Source organism: Sapajus apella, unplaced genomic scaffold, assembly GCF_009761245.1.
Source record: "Sapajus apella isolate SASKATOON/1434 unplaced genomic scaffold, GSC_monkey_1.0 scaffold1225, whole genome shotgun sequence".
NCBI classification, from domain to species: Eukaryota; Metazoa; Chordata; class Mammalia; order Primates; family Cebidae; genus Sapajus; species Sapajus apella.
In genome coordinates, this window is record NW_022438151.1 from 1 (window position 1) to 18,071 (window position 18,071).

Genomic DNA, 18,071 nt, shown 5'->3' on the forward strand with positions numbered 1-18,071 from the left:
CCTCCGCATATGGCCCAGGCCTGGCTGGTCAGGGTCAGCCTCCGCATTTGGCCCAGGCCTGGCTGGTCAGGGTCAGCCTCTGCATGGCCAGGCCTATGGGGCTCCCTGTCCTCCCAACTCCAAGGTGGCCTCTAGGAACCAGCATGTGGAGCCTTAGCAGTAAGTACTGACAGGTGTAAGAGCTGAAGCTCCAAACCCCATAAGGGCCTTAAAATTCAGAACAGAGGTGTTGAATGCGCCAGTGAGATGCCCCCAATGTGCAAACAAGGGCACTTCAGATCTGAGGGGTCTCTCTGGTCACTCACCTGCAGTGTATGCAGGCCCAGGGGCACTGGCATTTGGTTGGAGGGACCAGAGCAGCTGAACTGGGTGGCAGAGGTGGAGTGGGTCTGAACCGCTCCCCTGGGCCGGCCTTGGCAGGTACCTGCCCACTTGCCAGAGCAGCTAGCTGCTGGCCTCAATGACTCTGACAGAGCCACAAGCTCAAAGTATAGGGGCAACAAGTCTCCATGGACGCTTCTCTGCCAATGCGCTCACCTCTGGGGACTCATCCTGAGAGCCAGTCTCCCCTTAGGGCCTCTGTCTCCCCATCTAGAGCACAGATCTCCGAGAGTAGGGCTGGGAGAAGTTCCTCTGGGGTCTGGGCAGGCCTACCCAGGGGCAGTGCCCAGTGAGAGCCAAGTCATGGAGGAAGGAAGGGTCGGATGCTCATCATGAGACAAGGCTGTCTTCCCGACCTCTCCAGAGCCGATGCACCTGCAAGCTGGGCTTTGCTGGGGACGGCTACCAGTGCAGTCCCATCGACCCCTGCCGGGCAGGCAATGGTGGCTGCCACGGCCTGGTAAGGGTGCAAGGCTCAGAGCCCTGGGGAGGCTTTCTGGGTGGGCCTGGGCTATAGTTCTCCCTCCCTCCCCATCTCTGGGTGTCTCTCTGTATCCTGTCAGGATGAAGAGCTTTCTAAACTTCAAATCCAACCATGTCACTCCTCTTCCCCTTCACCCCTCCTTACTAAGGTCCCACTCCTGCCCAGCCTCCTCTCTCTGTTCCACTCCTGCCCCTGTTCCACGGTCCTTGGCTGTGCTGAACTACTCGCTGTCCCCTGCCCTTGCTCCACCCCACCATACCCCTGCCTCTGCGAGCCGCACCTGGGCCTGGCTAGCTCCTGCTCTCAGCTTGGGCTTCTGAGAGTGCTCCCACAGCCCTGGGGTCCCCAGCACTCACCTGGCATGGGTAATGCTCATGTCAGATACCCAGTGATCCTGGGTGGCAGGGCTAGGCACACCGAAGGAGTGCCACCAACACAGACCGAGTGGCTGTAGAACAAGGGGTGGGGCTGGGGCTGGGGCTGGGGCTGGGTGGCTGGATAGGCAGAGAGATGCAGGAGGGAGGGCCCAGCTGCCATCTGGGTCTGAATGGAGGCCCTTTCTCACTCCCACTGCAGGCCACCTGCCAGGCAGTGGGGGGAGGTCAGCGGGTCTGCACATGCCCCCCTGGCTTTGGGGGTGATGGTCTCAGCTGTTACGGAGACATCTTCCAGGTAAGAGGTGCTCAGGCTCATTTTCTGTCTTCCCCGTGCTTGGCTGGGGAGGAGCCCTCTCCAGCACCTCAGGCGGGAAAGGGACGCTGCTCAGGACCCGTGGTGGGGAAGGGGCCTGAATTTGCCTTTGGTCTTGTGACCTCAGCCTTTTCCCTTCCCTTAGGAGCTGGAGGCAAATGCCCACTTCTCCGTCTTCTACCAGTGGTTCAAGGTAGGACAGGGCAAAATTCTGGGGTTGGGGGCACAAATCCAGGAGGCCTGCCTGGATGGAGGGGTGCCATATAACATCTCCAAGAGCAGGAGGTTGGGGGCAGGTCTGGAGCCTAGAGCAGGGGATCTGAAGATGGTGGCTGCCTTCGTCACTCCCACCCTGCTCCCTGTGTGTGTGCAGAGTGCCGGCATCACGCTTCCTGCCGACCGCCAAGTCACAGCCCTGGTGCCCTCTGAGGCTGCCGTCCGTCGGCTGAGCCCCGAGGACCAAGCTTTCTGGCTGCAGCCACGGATGCTGCCGAACCTGGTCAGGTGGGACCACCATTGCCAGGCTGCAGGAGGGGCTTCCTGCAGGACCCTGCCCCTCCCCGGCAAGTCCTCAGCCTGGCAGGCGCTTACCCACTGGGGTGGGCCCAGTACCAAAGGTCTCCATAACTTACACTAACTGATTCCATGAACCTCCCAAACTGTGCCCCCTCCAGGGCCCATTTTCTCCAGGGTGCCTTCTTCGAGAAGGACCTAGCCCGGCTGCATGGGCAGGAAGCGGCCACCCTGGACCCCAGCACACACTGGGAGATTCGCAACATTAGTGGGGTATGTGGTGAACCCTGGGCCACAAAGGGACCAGGTGGTGCATGGGAGGGAGCCCCAGTGGCTGCAGGCTCTCCCACACCAGGGATGAGATTGGGGTCCCATCGCCCTGCCCAGAGCTGGGCTCAGAGGACGTGCTCAGGACACATTGCTGATGGGCGCTGAGTCTCTGGGCCAAGAGTGACTGGCTGCTGGGGGCCATCTGTCCATCTGAGCTGCCCATGCACACCCACCCTTCTCGTTACATGCCCTGTGGAGTCTGTGTGCTTAGCTGGTGGATCCTGAGTCTGACTCGGGATCAGAGTCGGCTCCTGGGAGGAGCTTCTGTGCAGGACCCAGCCTCTGGGCCACCCTGGGGACCACCTGTGGGTGCCTGTGTGCCTGGCAGGCTCTCTGTTGGGGCTGCCCCACCTTTAAGGGTCTATCTGTGCCCACCTGTGGCTGAGCTCTCCTGCTGCCTTCCAGAGGGTCTGGGTGCAGAATGCCAGCGTGGACGTGGCTGACCTCCTTGCCACCAACGGTGTCCTACACATCATCAGCCAGGTATGGCTGGAGGAGGGTGTGCTCAGGGAACCTTGCAGGCAGGCCATGAAGCAGTGACATGCTGACCAGGCCCCTGTGCTCTGTACCAGGTCTTGCTGCCCCCTCGAGCGGATGTGCCTGGTGTGCAGGGGTTGCTGCAGCAGTTGGACTTGGTGCCTGCCTTCAGCCTCTTCCGGGACTTGCTGCAGGTAAGGAAGGCTGGCAAGAGGGGACATGCCTGCTCACAGGGCACTGTGCCCCAGGTCCAGAGGGAGCTGGCAGGCTCCCAGGGTCAAGACTGACAACTAATATGCCCATTTCTGACCTCCACCCCATCCCTAGCACCATAGGTTGGTTCCTCAGATTGAGGCTGCCACTGCCTACACCATCTTCGTGCCCACCAACCACTCCCTGGAGGCCCAGGGCAACAGCAGCCGCCTGGTGAGGCCATGGAGATGTGGCAATGGCAGGGGGGCAAAGGCACAGAGGGCAAGCCTCCCATCCCACCACGAAGGGACGCAGTGGGTGTGGCAGTCTGTCCAGGGTACTTAGTTATCCTGGGGTCCCCTGAGCTTTCTCTTTCCCTCCCAGGACGCAGACACAGTGCGGCACCATGTGATCCTGGGGGAGGCCCTCTCCATGGAAGCCCTGGGGAAGGGTGGACACCGCAACTCCCTCCTGGGCCCTGCCCATTGGATTGTCTTCTACAACCACAGCGGCCAGGTTTGGGGGGCAGGGAGCAGGGAGACCCTAGCCTGGGCTCCTACTCCTGAAGATCTCTTCCTTCCCTTTGGAGTTTCCTCAGCTGGGAGCCTCTAATCTCTGCTCCGGGGAGCCACCTGGCCCTGGAGTACCGCCTGACCTTACAGCCCCGCCTGGTGAGGGTGGTGGGAGGGTGGATTCAGCTTCCATCTCTCTCCCCAGCCTGAGGTAAACCATGTACCGCTGGAAGGCCCCATGCTGGAGGCCCCCGGCCGCTCGCTGATTGGCCTGTCGGGGGTCCTGACAGTGGGCTCAAGCCGCTGCCTGCATAGTCACGCTGAGGCCCTGCGGGTGAGGGGCTGGGGCCACGGGAGGGCTGGCAGGGGGGTTCAGGCCTGGGAGCTGCTGGCTGGCCTGACTGGAGGAGCACATGGTCGGGGTGTCCTGGAGGAACGGCAGGGGTCCAGCCCTGGATTGCCTGATGCCCCACCCGTTTTTGCCTAGGAGAAATGCGTAAACTGCACCAGGAAATTCCGCTGCACTCAGGGCTACCAGCTGCAGGTGAGACTGGCTTAGCGCAGCTCTGCCCCTGTGCTGCCTGCCCTCACTTCTGCCAGGGTGCCTGATCCCCTTACCTTCCAGCCCAGCTCTGCTTGGCCCAGGCATCCAGGCACAGGGAACTGGGTGGCAGACATCCCCATAGAGGCCTGGAGGGCTGGTCTGCTCTTCTTAGAAGACTCCCTCAGACTTGCAGCCTGAGGCTTGGATTCTGTCTGCCCTCTCCCATCGGTCAGTCTGTCTTGGTCCCTCCCTGACCCTTCTGCTGTCCTGCTCATCTGCCTGATACCTGTAGTCCATGTGTCTGTCTCGCTGTTCACTGCCCTGCCCCTGCCCAAGCCACTGGCTGACTCCTGCCTGTCACCATTTCCAGGACACGCCCAGGAAAAGCTGTGTCTACCGATCTGGCTTCTCCTTTGCCCGGGGCTGCTCTTACACATGTGCCAAGAAGATCCAGGTTTGCCCTGAAGCCCCCACCCCAAGCCTGTCCAGAGAGAGGGAGGTGGGAGTTGGGGAGGACCAGGGAGGAGCCCAGTTGGGATCTTAAGGGCAGAGGCTGGGCTGGGACTAGGTTGAGGCCAGAACCCAGATGAAGGAGAGGGGAGAGGGGTTTGAAGTCAGAGGACGAGTGTTTGTCCCTGTATCTGCTCCCCCAGGGAACGGGGGGAGCGGAGACAGGGAGAGGAAGAAAGGGCAGTCCGGAGCTGGCTCTATCAGCCAAAGCCCAGGGGCAGCAACTGGGCCTGCCTGGCCCCTCACTGTGGGATCTCGGTGCAGCCCCTCCCTACTTGAGCCTCAGTTTCCCCACCTTGCCAGAGGGAGGGTTTTAGGAGACATCTCTGTGTCTCTCTTGGCTCTGACCTGCTCATCTCTGGGTCTGGGGTTCCAAGGGGCTTTGCTCCATGGCTCTGTGGCCCTGAGATGCCTCCGTTCCCCTTCCCCCTGACATCCGTACTCGGCCTCTCTCGCCCTCTCTCCCACACCCGCTCCAACAGGTGCCAGACTGCTGTCCTGGCTTCTTTGGCACGCTGTGTGAGCCATGCCCAGGGGGCCTGGGGGGTGTGTGCTCAGGCCACGGGCAGTGCCAGGACAGGTTCCTGGGCAGCGGGGAGTGCCGCTGCCATGAGGGCTTCCACGGAACAGCCTGTGAGATGTGTGAGCTGGGCCGCTATGGACCCAACTGCACCGGAGGTGAGGACAGGAGGGCAGGGGTGGGTTCCTGGCAGCAGAGAGCAGCCTGGAGACCCCAGCCAGGACAGGATAGAGGCACTGGGTAACTCCTGTCCTCCTTCGTCCCATTGCAGTGTGTGACTGTGCCCATGGGCTGTGCCAGGAGGGGCTGCAAGGGGACGGAAGCTGTGTCTGTAACGTGGGCTGGCAGGGCCTCCGCTGTGACCAGAGTGAGTGGGTCCCCAGGGGGAGAGGGCAGGTGGCTACTGAGGAGGCAGTTCCTGAGTCTGAATGACCAGAGTCATCCTCTTGCCCCCCAGAAATCGCCAGCCCTCAGTGCCCTAGGAAGTGTGACCCCAATGCCAAGTGAGTGGGCCCAGTCTGGGACAGGTGGGTGAGTGGCGGGGGCCCTGGGGGTCAAGGCACGGCTGGACAGGCATGGGCTAAGCCGCTGCCACTCCTCCCAGCTGCGTTCAGGACTCGGCCGGAGCCCCCACCTGTGTCTGCGCCGCAGGATACTCTGGCAGTGGCACCTTCTGCTCAGGTCCAGCCACATGGATACCCGGAGCCCTCCCTGAAGTTTTGGGGTGGCTGTCCCCACAGAGCCCCTTCACTCCCTCTAGGCCCAGCTGTTCTCGCTGTCCCATCTCGGGCCTCACCCTTCCCTCTGACTTTTTCCTTTCTCTCATGCCCTCCTCTCCTGTCCCCCCCGGCCTGTGCCTGCTCCTTACGACTCTCTGGGACCATCTCCTCTAGAGGTGGACCCCTGTGCCCATGGCCACGGGGGCTGCTCCCCCCATGCCAACTGTACCAAGGTGGCACCTGGGCAGCGGACATGCACCTGCCAGGATGGCTACACGGGCGATGGGGAGCTGTGCCAGGGTGAGACTGGGCCCCCAACCTGGGTTGTATGTGGGGCTAGGGGTCTGGCTTCAGTGATCCCAGTCAGACTAGGAAAGGCTGAGGGGCATGGGAACATGGGGGGACTGGGGGTGCTGAGAGAGGAGGGGTGGGATCTGAAGGTACAGAGGACAGATGAAGGGGGGGATGCTGCTAAGGGCCACCCCCATCCCAGTGTCTCTTCCCTCAGAAATTAACAGCTGTCTCATCCACCATGGGGGCTGCCACATTCACGCCGAGTGCATCCCCACAGGCCCCCAGCAGGTCAGCATGGCAGGGGTGGACATGAGGGCCAGGCCGTGCCCTCACAGGGTAGGGCCTCCCTTCAGGGCAGGCCTGGGGAGGGGTGACCCTTTTACCCAGGGTGCTGGACAGCTGTTGGCTCCCAGCAGCTCCACTGATCGAAACTGGGGACAGGTCTCCTGCAGCTGCCTCGAGGGCTACAGTGGGGATGGCATCCGGACCTGTGACCTCCTGGACCCCTGCTCTAAGGTTGGGCCCCTAATCCTGCCCTCCTTCACAGGGAGAGGGGACTGAGGCAGGAACCAGCCCTCCTCACTTCCAGCAGGGTCCTAAGAGCTTCTGCAGGGTGGGCCATCCTCCCCTCCAGCTCGAGTTTGATCAGTGGGAAAGAGGATGTGAGGGGCTGAGAAGGGGCCTTCATGCCTCTTTCATAGGGCTGGGTGGAATAGAGAAGTCCCAGAAGCCACTGATACCTTCCTCTCCTGTCCCTGCCTCAGAACAATGGAGGTTGCAGCCCTTATGCCATGTGCAAAAGCACAGGGGATGGCCAGAGGACCTGTACCTGTGACACAGCTCACACCGTGGGGGACGGCCTCACCTGCCGCACCCGAGTCGGCCTGGTAATGATGCCCAAGTCAGACCCCTGATCTGGTCTTGGCTGTGCCCCATGGGCCTGACCCATGGTTTTGGCGAAGACCTGATCCTGATCCTGGCCATGACCATGACCCTTAGCCTGACCCCTGACTGTACATGGGCCTGACCCCAGCTATGACCCATGAAACTAGCCCTGACCCCAACTCAGACCCCCCCGGCTTTCCTTCCCTCATGTCTGCCTTGGCTAGACCTTGGGGCGCAGGTGCTGGGACAGGCACCAGGCCCTGAATGGGGGCCGCCCCAAATCTGAGCTGACCCTCGCCCCCTCAGGAGCTCCAGAAGGATAAGCATGCCTCATTCTTCAGCCTCCATCTCCTGGTGAGTGGCCAGCCTGGGCCTCTGTGACATACAAGTCCCACCCCTCTTTGGGCTTCTGTCCCCATCTTGTCAGGGGGTTGGCTGGTTTGCTCTCTCTGAGTTCAAGTCCTCCCCAGGAGATCCATGGAGGCTGCAGGCTGCTCCCCTTCCATTCATGCCGTTACCCCCCCACCCCCGCAGGAATACAAGGAGCTCAAGGGCGATGGGCCTTTCACCATCTTCGTGCCGCACGCTTCTCTAATGAGCAACCTGTCGCAGGTACACAGCCCCCAGAGCCAGGCTGGGCAGGGCTGGGCGCTCCGGTGGCAGCCCTGCATAGGCTGGGGGAGCAGTCAAGGACCCCACTCCCCTCGCGACTCTGCTCCAGGATGAGCTGGCCCGGATTCGCGCGCATCGCCAGCTGGTGTTTCGCTACCACGTGATTGGCTGCCGGCGACTGCGGAGCGAGGATCTGCTGGAGCAGGGGTACGCCACGGCGCTCTCGGGGCACACACTGCGCTTCAGCGAGAGGGAGGTGAGCCCCAGTCCTGGCCTGGCCCGCCCCGCCCGCCCCCCACTGCACGCCTGTGCCTGGCCCTCACCGACGCGATCCGGACCCTCACCTCCCCCAGCCAGGGGGCGTCTCCAAGAGAGGGAGCTGAGTCCAGGCCGGGACCCCACCCACGATCTGTGCCTCACCCACTACGGTGGGCCTGTCTAGCCCAGAGCCCTCGGGTGCTTCTGAGAACAGAGCCCCGCCCCCTGCCCTGACTCTGCCCTGGATCCCGCCCACCTCCAGTCCTGGTCTCGAACCCGGGACTGCCTGCACCCTAAGACTCGCCCAACCCAGGCTCCGCCCCATCTCAGGCCCCGCCCCATCTCAGGCCCCGGCAGCTTCCGAGCACCCCACCCATCGGCTTCATCAGCCCCGTGCCCCGCCCCCAGGGCAGCATATACCTCAACGACTTCGCGCGTGTGGTGAGCAGCGACCATGAGGCTGTGAACGGCATCCTGCACTTCATCGACCGTGTCCTGCTGCCCCCCGAGGCGCTGCACTGGGAGCCGGGTGATGCCCCGGTCCTGAGGGTATGACAGGCACAGGCCTAGGAGCTGGAAGGCAGGCAGCTGGGGGCCTAGGATCCTCCCTTCCCGCCTGGCCTAGCTGTTTATCAGTGCCTTTCCCCAGAGAAACGTCACCGCCGCTGCCCAGAGCTTTGGTTACAAGATCGTCAGTAGCCTCCTGAAGGTACTGGTGGGCCTGTCATTGTGAGCATATTTGCACATGTACACTTGTGCACGTGTGTATGCGTACCTATGCCCCAAAGCCTGGGCAGACACTTGTGCGAGTATATGTGCGTACCTATGCTCCAAAGCCTGGCCAGGGACTGCCACTGAGGTTGGGTCACACCACCTGTGTGCAGACTGTCCTGTGTGAGCCTGTATGTATGAACTCACGTGTGTACAGGCCACATCTGTGTGCATGAGCCCCACAGGGTGAGCACAGGGGTGTGCTAAGTGTGTGCTGCATTCCCGATAGCAGTGTGCACGGCTGAGATGTGTGCATGCTCGTGCCTGCCTGGGATGGCCACAGATGAGTGTGGGTGCCTCTGGAGCCCCTTCCACTCTGTGCCACAGCCCCCCGACTTGGCTCACTAGTCTCTGACTGGGCTGCAACTGCCGCATCTTTGCTGCATCCCACCAGATGGCTGGTCTCCTGCCCCTGCTTCGAGACCCATCCCATAGGCCCTTCACAATGCTGTGGCCCACAGACACCGCCTTGCAAGCCCTGCCTCTGGAACGCCAGGCCTGGCTGTACCATGAGGACCACCGTGACAAGCTAGCAGCCATTCTGCGGGGACACATAATCCGCAATGTCGAGGTGGGTGCAGCCCCCAGCCTTGGCCTCGCTGTCTGCAGCTCAGCCTGCCTCTCCGTCTCCAACCATGACTCCACCTGCTAGGCCTTGGCATCTGACCTGCCCAATCTGGGCCCACTTCGAACTATGCATGGGACCCCCATCTCTTTCTCCTGCAGCCGAATGCGGCCCGTGAGTCTGTGGAAAGGGCTTGGATGAGGGGAGTAGGAGGCAGGGGCCCTGGCAGTGGGGGCTGGAGTGTACCTGTGGCCCTCGAGTACCTCACATTCTCCCCTTGCAGGGTGAACTCATGGTGGGTGAGGATGATGCCCACATTGTACAGCGTCACTTGCCCTTTGAGGGTGGCCTGGCCTACGGCATTGACCAGCTGCTGGAGCCACCTGGCCTTGGTGCTCGCTGTGACCGCTTTGAGACCCGGGCCCTGCGACTGGTGAGGGAGGCCAGAGGCAGACGGGCGGGAGGCCACCCTGTCTGTGGTGTCCATCCACCTGACTTTGCTGTCTTGGCCTCCCTCCCTTCCAGAACATTTGCAGCATCTGCGGGCTGGAGCCACCCTGTCCTCAGGGGTCACAGGAGCAGGTAGAGAGATGGGGGCTGAGGGAATGGGGTGGGGGATGGATTGGGGGTGGGCAGAACCCAAGGACCACCAAACTCAGAACCACCAAACTGCGGCCTCAATCCTTCGGCCCAGGGCAGACCTGAGGCCTGCTGGCGCTTATCCTCGAAGTTTTGGACATACCCTTCGCTGCACTCTTTGGGACTACGCAACGTCTGGGTCCAGCCCAATCTTTGGGGTCGGCCCCAAACCCTGGGCAGGGGCTGCCACCGCAATTGTGTCACCACCACCTGGAAACCCAGCTGCTGCCCTGGTCACTATGGCAGTGAGTGCCAAGGTGAGCCCTGAGACACTGTTGACCTGCACCTCTATTCCCCCAAGAGAGCCAAGGTACAGCTCTGGCCATTGTCCCTGAGAGAGTGCTGGGGTATGTGGGGCTGCGGAGTTCTGGGTGGTTAGATTTTACTAGTGGGAGTGCTGGGAGAGGGCAGGGCCGGAGAGTGGACGGTGCAGAACCTGGGGAGCAGTGCTGGGGGATCTTGATGTTCTCCAGGACACAGGCCTGGAGGGATCTTAGCAGTGTGGGCATGTGGGTCAGGGACAGATGGCAGGGCTAGGCTGGAGGTACATGTGCAGGGGTCCTGGTGAGAGCCCCTGGCCCCGCCTCACTTCTCCCACCCTATCCTCCAGCTTGCCCTGGCGGCCCCAACAGCCCTTGTAGTGACCATGGCGTGTGCATGGATGGCATGAGTGGCAGTGGCCAGTGTCTGTGCCGTTCAGGTTTCGTGGGGACAGCCTGTGAACTCTGTGCTCCCGGTGCCTTTGGGCCCCATTGTCAAGGTGGGCCATCCCCCGCCCCACCCCACACCCCGTTACTTTGGCCCCTGTGGGCTAATCTTTATCTTCCCGCCGACCCTTTCCCCAGCCTGCCTCTGCACTGTGCATGGCCGCTGTGATGAGGGCCTTGGGGGCTCTGGCTCCTGCTTCTGTGATGAGGGCTGGACTGGGCCACGCTGTGAGGTGCAACTGGGTGAGTAGCCCACGCTGCACACTTATGTACATGTGCACACATCAGTAAAAACACTAAGGGTGGGTGGAACAGGCGGAGGCCAAGAAGGCAACTACTAATCTGATTCTGGGGGCTGGGCCCTGGGGGGCAGAGCTGCAGCCTGTGTGCACCCCACCCTGTGCACCTGAGGCCGTGTGCCGTGCAGGGAACAGCTGCGAGTGCAGCCTGGGCTACGAAGGGGACGGCCGCATGTGTACAGGTAGGCAGGTGGGCAGGGACATGGAGGTGGGAGGCCCCCACTCCCCTGCAGCCACCGGGTCCAACCACTCCTTCCCTGCCCTCAGTGGCAGACCTGTGCCAGGATGGGCATGGTGGTTGCAGTGAGCATGCCAACTGCAGCCAGGTGGGAACAGTGGTCATTTGTACCTGCCTGCCCAACTACGAGGGTGATGGCTGGAGCTGCCGCGCCCGCAACCCCTGCACAGATGGCCACCGTGGGGGCTGCAGCGAGCATGCCGACTGCCTGAGCACCGGCCTGGTGAGCAGGTGGGGGAGCTGAGCAGCCAGGGTGGGGAGGCCCAGCAGGCCTTTCGGCCTCTGAAGGGCACCCACTGCTCTCCCCAACCCAGAACACACGGCGCTGTGAGTGCCATGCAGGCTACGTGGGTGATGGACTGCAGTGTCTAGAGGAGTCGGAACCACCTGTGGACCGCTGCCTGGGCCAGCCACCACCCTGCCACTCAGATGCCGTGTGCACTGACCTGCACTTCCAGGGTGTGTCCCCTGCCCATTCCCAATACCCGTTTCATCCCTCAGAGCCAGCCCGCTGACCGTGCACACCTCCCTTCTGCAGAGAAACGGGCTGGCGTCTTCCACCTCCAGGCCACCAGTGGCCCTTATGGTCTGAACTTTTCCGAGGCTGAGGCGGCATGTGAAGCCCAGGGAGCTGTCCTTGCTTCATTCCCTCAGCTCTCTGCTGCCCAGCAGGTGTGTGGGGCCCAGAAGTTGGGGCCAAGCCTTTGGGGGAGGCCTTAACTGGGTCTTGGGGTCTCAGCATCCCCTCTTGTTCCTACAGCTGGGCTTCCACCTGTGCCTCATGGGCTGGCTGGCCAATGGCTCTGCTGCCCACCCTGTGGTTTTCCCTACGGCGGACTGTGGCAGTGGTCGGGTGGGCATAGTCAGCCTGGGTGCTCGAAAGAACCTCTCGGAGCGCTGGGACGCCTACTGCTTCCGCGTGCAAGGTGCGTCCACCTGACCAAACCCTACTTCCCCAGCTCTGCCCCTTCCCACCAATCCACTGAGCCACTGACCTGCCTTTCCTGCAGATGTGGCCTGCCAATGCCGAGACGGCTTCGTGGGGGATGGGATCAGCATGTGCAACGGGAAGCTGCTGGATGTGCTGGCTGCCACTGCCAACTTCTCCACTTTCTATGGGGTGTGTGGGGCCCAGCCTTGGGGATGGGGGGGTGCAGAGCAGCAAGTGTCCCCGAGGAGGGAGCCTGCTCACAGCTCTGCCTCTCCTCCAAGCCAGATGCTGCTGGGCTATGCCAATGCCACCCAGCGTGGTCTCGACTTCCTGGACTTCCTGCAGGACGAGCTCACCTATAAGACGCTATTCGTCCCTGTCAACGAAGGCTTTGTGGACAACATGGTAACCAGCAGGGATGTGGGGAGACCAGAGTCCGAGTCAGCTGTCTCCAGCTGGTCCAGGCCAACAGGCCTTGCTCTGCCCGCAGACGCTGAGTGGCCCAGACCTGGAGCTGCATGCCTCCAACACCACCTTCCTAAGTGCCAACGCCAGCCAGGGGAAGTTGCTTCTGGCCCACTCAGGCCTCAGCCTCATCATCAGTGACGTGGGCCCTGACAACAGTTCCTGGGCCCCTGTGGTGAGTGTGGCCACTGTCCCACCCTGCTGGCACTGGCCCTCACTGTGGGGCCTGACGCTGGTCTCCCTGCAGGCCCCAGGGACAGTTGTGGTTAGCCATGTCATCATGTGGGACATCATGGCCTTCAACGGCATCATCCATGCTCTGGCCAGCCCTCTCCTGGCACCTCCACAGCCCGTGAGTTGGGGAAGGGGGAGGCAGAGCCTTTCCTGCACCCCCCCAACCACAACCTGTGAATCTGGGGAACGGGGTGGGACAGCTCCCACCAGGACCTCAACACATTCCCTGTTTGTAGTGGGCGGTGCTGGCACCTGAGGCCCCACCTGTGGCAGCAGGTGTGGGGGCTGTGCTTGCCGCTGGAGCCTTGCTCGGCCTGGTGGCCGGAGCCCTCTACCTCCGTACCCGAGGCAAGCCCACTGGCTTTGGCTTCTCTGCCTTCCAGGTAGGGCTGGGTTGGGGCTGCCATGGCAGGTACTTGGATCTCACGCAAGGAGCCTCACCACTCACCCCTCTGCTGCTCACAGGCGGAAGATGATGCTGATGATGACTTCTCACCATGGCAAGAAGGGACCAACCCCACCCTGGTCTCTGTCCCCAACCCTATCTTTGGCAGCCATGACGCCTTTTGTGAACCCTTTGATGTGAGCATGGAAGTGTGGCGGATGTGGGATGGGTCCAGGCCCTAGTCACGCCCATCACCAACAGCCCTGCTCTCCTAGGACTCACTCTTAGAGGAAGATTTCCCTGACACCCAGAGGATCCTCACAGTCAAGTGACGAGGCTGGGGCCGAAAGCAGAGGCACATGCAGGGAGGAAACCATTTCTATTGCTTGTCTGGGTGGATGCCCTGGGTAGATGGGGCAGGAAGGGTAGGGGGGAGCCTGTCCGGGACAATAAAGGTGCCCTCAGCGGATGTGAGCCATGTCGCCGAGGAAGGGGGTCTTCATGCAGCCCGTGCAGAGCTGGTCCATCCAGAGCGGGGCCTCATGCTGCAGGGGCGTGCGGCGTGGGTAGAAGGTGAAGTCCACGCGGTAGTTGAGCAGGCAGCTGAGGGAGGCCATGTAGAGGTCAGAGAAGCGCACGAGGCGCCTGGAGAAGTAGGTGGGGTTGTGGAAAGTGCGGAAGATGCTGCCGAACTGTGCGTTGAACAGGGCCTTGGTGATGCACCTGATGAAGGAGACAGGGTGCGCTCGAAGGGTGGGCCCGGGGTGGTGGCTTGGCTGGGACGCCTGCCCTCGCCCCACATGCTCACCTCAGCTCCTGCCGCTCTTTCATCCAGGCAGCTAGCACCTGCCTTGACTCCGCGTCCTGATAGGTCTGGGGACACCGGGTGTGCGTTGGGCGTGTGCACCCAGGAGGCTACAGGCCTGGCCCTCCCACAGCCACCCCGGCCTGCACCTGCATGCGCTCCAGCAGCCCTGTGAGCGCCTGCTGCCACGTCAGTGAGTGCATGTACTGCTCCGTGTTGATGATGCGGATCTCACGCTCCAGCTCGGGGATGATGGCGCCCGTGCGCCAGCCATGCCGCAGCATGAGATCCTGGTGGGTGGGGCAGTGGAACTGGGCTGAGCACCAGTTGGTGGGGGGTGTTCCCGGTCCTCCCCACCTGTAGCCCAGCCCTGCTTCCCTCACCGCCAGGTCACTATAGAGGTGGTCCCCGAAGTAGAGCACGCGGGGGCCACGCCATTCCGTCAAGCGTAGGAAGTCAAACAGGTTTCCCTGGGGAGAGAGGGGAACGCTGCTGAGCCAAGTGCCTTGTCCTCCCCCAGTTCTCCCTCCCGAATCCCAGATCCAGCTGGATGCTGGCTGCCCTTTCCCGTGGCCTTGCTGCTCCCTCCCTGGGCCCTTTCCCCTCCTACTTGGGAAGGGGAATCTGCCTGCCACAGGAAGGTACCCTGTAGGCTGATGTGGTACCCATGCCTCCAGGGGTCCTCCCTGTGGTCTCATACATATGCCAGGCTAGGGACTGAGACCCTGTTTATAAGAAAATAACTGTAGGGAAGACTTCACAGCCCTGAACTCCTTGCTGGTTTCCCCTGCCTCAGCACAGAGGGACCCAGCAGAACAATGGCAGATCTCACCAGGGCCACCAATGTCTTGGAGCTGTAGAAATCTGGAGCCACTCAGCCAGGCCCACACGTAACTGGGGAAGCTCACAGGGCAGCAGAAACTGAGGGGCCCAGAGCAGAGAGCAGGAATCACCAGACCAGTGCTCAGGCTGCAGCCACCAGAGCAGGAGTCCACACCCCAAAAGCGAGAGGAATTTATACCCAGGAACAACAGTTCAGAGCAGTCTGCATCCAAAGCCTTAGAAGTGGAAGTGCTGGGGGAAACAGGTGGTGTGCGAGAAGCGAATTGCTAAAATAAGTTCAAGTGGAGTGGCAGAGGCCCAGGCAGGCCCTGGATCGAGAAAAAGAATCTCAAGGGGCAGGAGTCTGAGAGACTCTTAGTGACAGGCAAAATCCAACACACAGAGTAAGGCAGCTTCAGAATATTGGGCATAAAGAACCGCCTGAAAGCTGCCAGGGAAGAAAGTCATGCATTTCCCACAAAGGTGCATGACTCTCTTCACCTGGGGCCAGATGCCAAGGCCGGGGAGAGCAGTGCCCTCAGAGCTGAGGGGACACACCTGAGCCTGAGGGCTGTGGAGAGTTTGGGTGCAGCAGAGTGGGAGGTGGAGCAGCGGGCAGGGCTGAGAGGGTGGGAGCGTTTCCTCCAAGCCAGGCCTGGGTATTGGCCACCCCACACTGCTCCCCTGGCTAGCTGCTGGCTTCCCCCTCCCTCAGCCCCAAGGCCTTTAGAACCCCTAGCCTGAAGCAGCCCAGCTCAGCCAGGATTTCCGCATTTCAGCCAGGGCTAAACCTTCATCACTGCCTGCTCATCGACACCCAATCCCCCCAGCACCAGTCCCTCTTATTTTCCTAGCCAGGTAAGAAGGAGGAGTTTCCCTAGAGCACCCAGTGAACTGCCCCCAACCACACTGCTTCTGGCTACAGCAGAGAGTGCTCAGCCCCAACGAATGACACCATTCATCAGGCATTTTACGATCTCTGACCATTCTTGTCTTTTGAAGACAAGGTCTTGCATTGTTGCCCAAGCGAGTGCAGCGGTGTGCTCAAAGCTCACTGCAGCCTTGAACTCCTGGGCTCAAGTGATCCTCCCACCTCAGCCTCTGGAATAGCTGGGGCCACAAGTGCATGCTACCATGCCCCACTAACTTTTTATATTTTTAGTAGAGATGGAGTTTCGCTATGTTAGCCAGGCTAGTCTCAAACTCCTGAGCTCAAGAAACTAATCCTGCCGCCTGAGCCTCCCAAACTGCTGGGATTAAAGGCTGAGCCTCTGTGCCTGGCCCACTGGCCATCCAGAGGGCTTTATACCACAGCTTCAGCAGAATATTACACCTCATTTGCAGACAAGGGAAGCAAGGCACAGAGGTCAGGCAACCAGCCCAGGCTCCCTGTGCTGAGTAGTGGAGTTGGAATTCAGAATCAGGCAGCTTGACCCAGAGGTTGAGCTCTTGTTGCCACCCAGACCTGCTCCCTGCCGACCATTCCCTGGGAGGCCCTGGCTCCAACCCCACGGTATGAGGCTGCTTAGGGCTGAGGAGCTGTGCTGCTTCCTCAGAGGCTGCCTCTGCACAACCTGGGGGCCTGGTTAAGCCCTGTGCCCTACCACATGCTGCTCTCCCCAGATGGCTCTCACCTGCCGATAGATCTTGCCCTTTTCCAGGCGGGTGATCCGGTCCCACTGAAGCGAGCCCTTCTCGTCGAGTTTTCTGAAAGGCCTGGGGTGCAGGTAAAGGGCCTGACTTCCAATCTGTGGCAGGGCCACAGGCCGTGTAACCCTTATCCCTCCTCTGTAAAGGCCTACCTGCTCAAGTGGACCCATGCCAGCAAGGGGGTGTCCTCACCCCAAGCATACTGGGCAGTGGGCAAGGGCCACATTGGCCTCCTGCTTTATTCCCCTGCCTGGCCCTGCGACACCCCCCAGGCCCATACTTGCGCCGGTCAGTGAAGAAGCTGGGCTTGTCCGCCTGGACGATGACCACATCGAAGAGCTGGCGCCAATCGGGACCCACCATGTGCCGCATCCCCTTGTCTCTGTGCAGAGGAGGTTCAGGTGGCAAGTGGTCTGAGGGTGGCTCTGTGCCTACCCTCCCCACCCAGGGCCCCGGCCCTGCTGTCCCTCCATCCACAGTGGGCTGGACTCACACGAAGCTGAAAGGACTGTTGGTGATGAGGAACAGCTGTTTCCCATGGGCCACCAGGCGGCTCAGGACAGCAAACGTCTCATCCCCTCTCAGGATGTATTTTTCTAATGGGGCAGACGGGACTGTGAGGGCCAGCCCTGCCACCTGCTCAGGCCGGCCACGGCAGGGCTTCTGCCCACCCTTACCCATGTCCTGCTCGATCCACTGGTACATGAGGCCCTTCACATGCACGTCTCGGATGGCGTCCTGGGGGCAGTGGAGAATAGGTAAGGTGCAGTAAGGCCCAGGCAGACCTGTCCCGCTGTGGCTGGACTTAGCCGTCCCGGACATCTGAGGGCAGGCCTGGCATCCTCACCGTCACGTCCTTGTAGAGGTGCGCTTGGTCAAACTCCAGGCCGTGGCCCAGAAAGTAGTCCACCACACAGGACAGCAGAGCCATCTCTGGCAGCGAGAAGATGTCCATGAACTGCTTAATGGAGGGACCCTGCGGGGCGGGGTGGGGGGGGCGGTGGGAGGGCGGAGGACATGGTCTTAGTCACCCTTTGGGGCCCCACCCCCTTCAGTGCTGGATATGAAGGCCCCAAATCTGCCCTGGGACATGGGCATGGCCCATGGGGCAGGCTGGCTGCTGCTGGGGTATGGAGTACCTTGCCGTAGAAGCCGCTCGTCTGGTACAATGGGATGTGCTGGGTGCCCCCATATAGCTCGATCACCTCCTCATCTGGCACAGGCTGGAGGCCCCTGAGCAGACCCACAGACACCATCAGTCCAAGGCAGTCCTGAGCCCAGGCAGCAGCATAGGGTGGGGCAGAGCTGGAGACAGGGCAGAGCCAACTGACCTGTAGGCTGTCCCCAGCTGCACGTAGTGGTAGGCGTCAATCTTCATCAGGAGGCTCTGGGGACGCCAGGGATTCAGTTTCACCATACCCCAAGCCAGCCTCTTTCAGCCCATGTCAGAACCCCAGCTGGATGGTGCTGAGGGGAATGATCATACCAAGAAGAGGCCAAGGAGGGAGCCCCTATACAGGTCCTGCCACTCACCTTTGGAATGTCATAGTGGAGGCCACGGATGGCAAAGCTGGGGTTGTAGTCATATTTCCGAATCCCCTCTGGGTACTGTCGGGGTAAAAGGGCCAGGCCTAAGCCA

At 61.5% G+C, this 18,071-nt stretch overlaps 2 protein-coding genes across 4 annotated transcripts; one reads left to right on the forward strand and one right to left on the reverse strand.

The window, feature by feature from the left end:
* The first annotated feature begins 617 nt into the window (after window positions 1–617).
* On the forward strand, window positions 618–13,661 carry LOC116546687 (stabilin-1). Of its 3 annotated transcripts, XM_032272878.1 has the most exons (43): window positions 618–841; window positions 1,442–1,537; window positions 1,701–1,748; window positions 1,929–2,059; window positions 2,230–2,341; window positions 2,804–2,881; window positions 2,971–3,069; window positions 3,203–3,301; window positions 3,452–3,583; window positions 3,785–3,913; window positions 4,067–4,123; window positions 4,494–4,577; window positions 5,116–5,311; window positions 5,425–5,520; window positions 5,611–5,656; window positions 5,758–5,834; window positions 6,047–6,172; window positions 6,381–6,454; window positions 6,608–6,682; window positions 6,931–7,053; window positions 7,358–7,405; window positions 7,586–7,663; window positions 7,773–7,919; window positions 8,330–8,470; window positions 8,571–8,630; window positions 9,087–9,263; window positions 9,345–9,431; window positions 9,541–9,690; window positions 9,783–9,839; window positions 9,952–10,153; window positions 10,507–10,656; window positions 10,742–10,846; window positions 10,977–11,084; window positions 11,170–11,363; window positions 11,455–11,599; window positions 11,679–11,812; window positions 11,901–12,066; window positions 12,151–12,260; window positions 12,357–12,476; window positions 12,562–12,888; window positions 13,007–13,153; window positions 13,236–13,352; window positions 13,431–13,661. In XM_032272878.1, the coding sequence occupies exons 4-43, from the start codon at window positions 2,040–2,042 to the stop codon at window positions 13,485–13,487; spliced, it is 4,650 nt and encodes a 1,549-aa protein (XP_032128769.1). In that variant the 5' UTR covers window positions 618–841; window positions 1,442–1,537; window positions 1,701–1,748; window positions 1,929–2,039; the 3' UTR covers window positions 13,488–13,661. The 3 variants fall into 3 exon arrangements, with proteins under 3 accessions (XP_032128769.1, XP_032128770.1, XP_032128768.1); XM_032272879.1 differs by lacking the exons at window positions 618–841; window positions 1,442–1,537; window positions 10,507–10,656 and having other exon boundaries at window positions 1,707–1,748; XM_032272877.1 differs by lacking the exons at window positions 618–841; window positions 1,442–1,537; window positions 6,608–6,682 and having other exon boundaries at window positions 1,707–1,748.
* LOC116546688 (5'-nucleotidase domain-containing protein 2) lies at window positions 13,518–18,060 on the reverse strand. The gene is made up of 12 exons (XM_032272881.1): window positions 17,966–18,060; window positions 17,764–17,819; window positions 17,572–17,665; window positions 17,280–17,408; window positions 17,110–17,170; window positions 16,926–17,028; window positions 16,713–16,814; window positions 16,417–16,498; window positions 14,344–14,430; window positions 14,110–14,250; window positions 13,964–14,028; window positions 13,518–13,878 (listed from the first exon to the last, which is right to left on the reverse strand). Exons 2-12 carry the CDS (start codon window positions 17,808–17,810, stop codon window positions 13,617–13,619), a joined length of 1,173 nt encoding a protein of 390 aa, XP_032128772.1. The 5' UTR covers window positions 17,811–17,819; window positions 17,966–18,060; the 3' UTR covers window positions 13,518–13,616.
* Between the last annotated feature and the right edge of the window lie 11 nt (window positions 18,061–18,071).

Excerpts from the sequence above, each read along its gene's own strand:
- LOC116546687 (XM_032272878.1), top strand. The coding sequence starts at position 2,040 with ATGCTGCCGAACCTGGTCAG. Across the intron at positions 7,664-7,772 it reads TAATGAGCAACCTGTCGCAG|GATGAGCTGGCCCGGATTCG; the intron begins GTACACAGCCCC and ends ACTCTGCTCCAG. Across the intron at positions 7,920-8,329 it reads TGCGCTTCAGCGAGAGGGAG|GGCAGCATATACCTCAACGA; the intron begins GTGAGCCCCAGT and ends CCCCGCCCCCAG.
- LOC116546688 (XM_032272881.1), bottom strand. The coding sequence starts at position 17,810 with ATGAAGATTGACGCCTACCACTACGTGCAGCTGGGGACAGCCTACAG. Across the intron at positions 17,409-17,571 it reads CGAGCGGCTTCTACGGCAAG|GGTCCCTCCATTAAGCAGTT; the intron begins GTACTCCATACC and ends CCCGCCCCGCAG. Across the intron at positions 14,431-16,416 it reads AGGGCAAGATCTATCGGCAG|GGAAACCTGTTTGACTTCCT; the intron begins GTGAGAGCCATC and ends CTCTCTCCCCAG.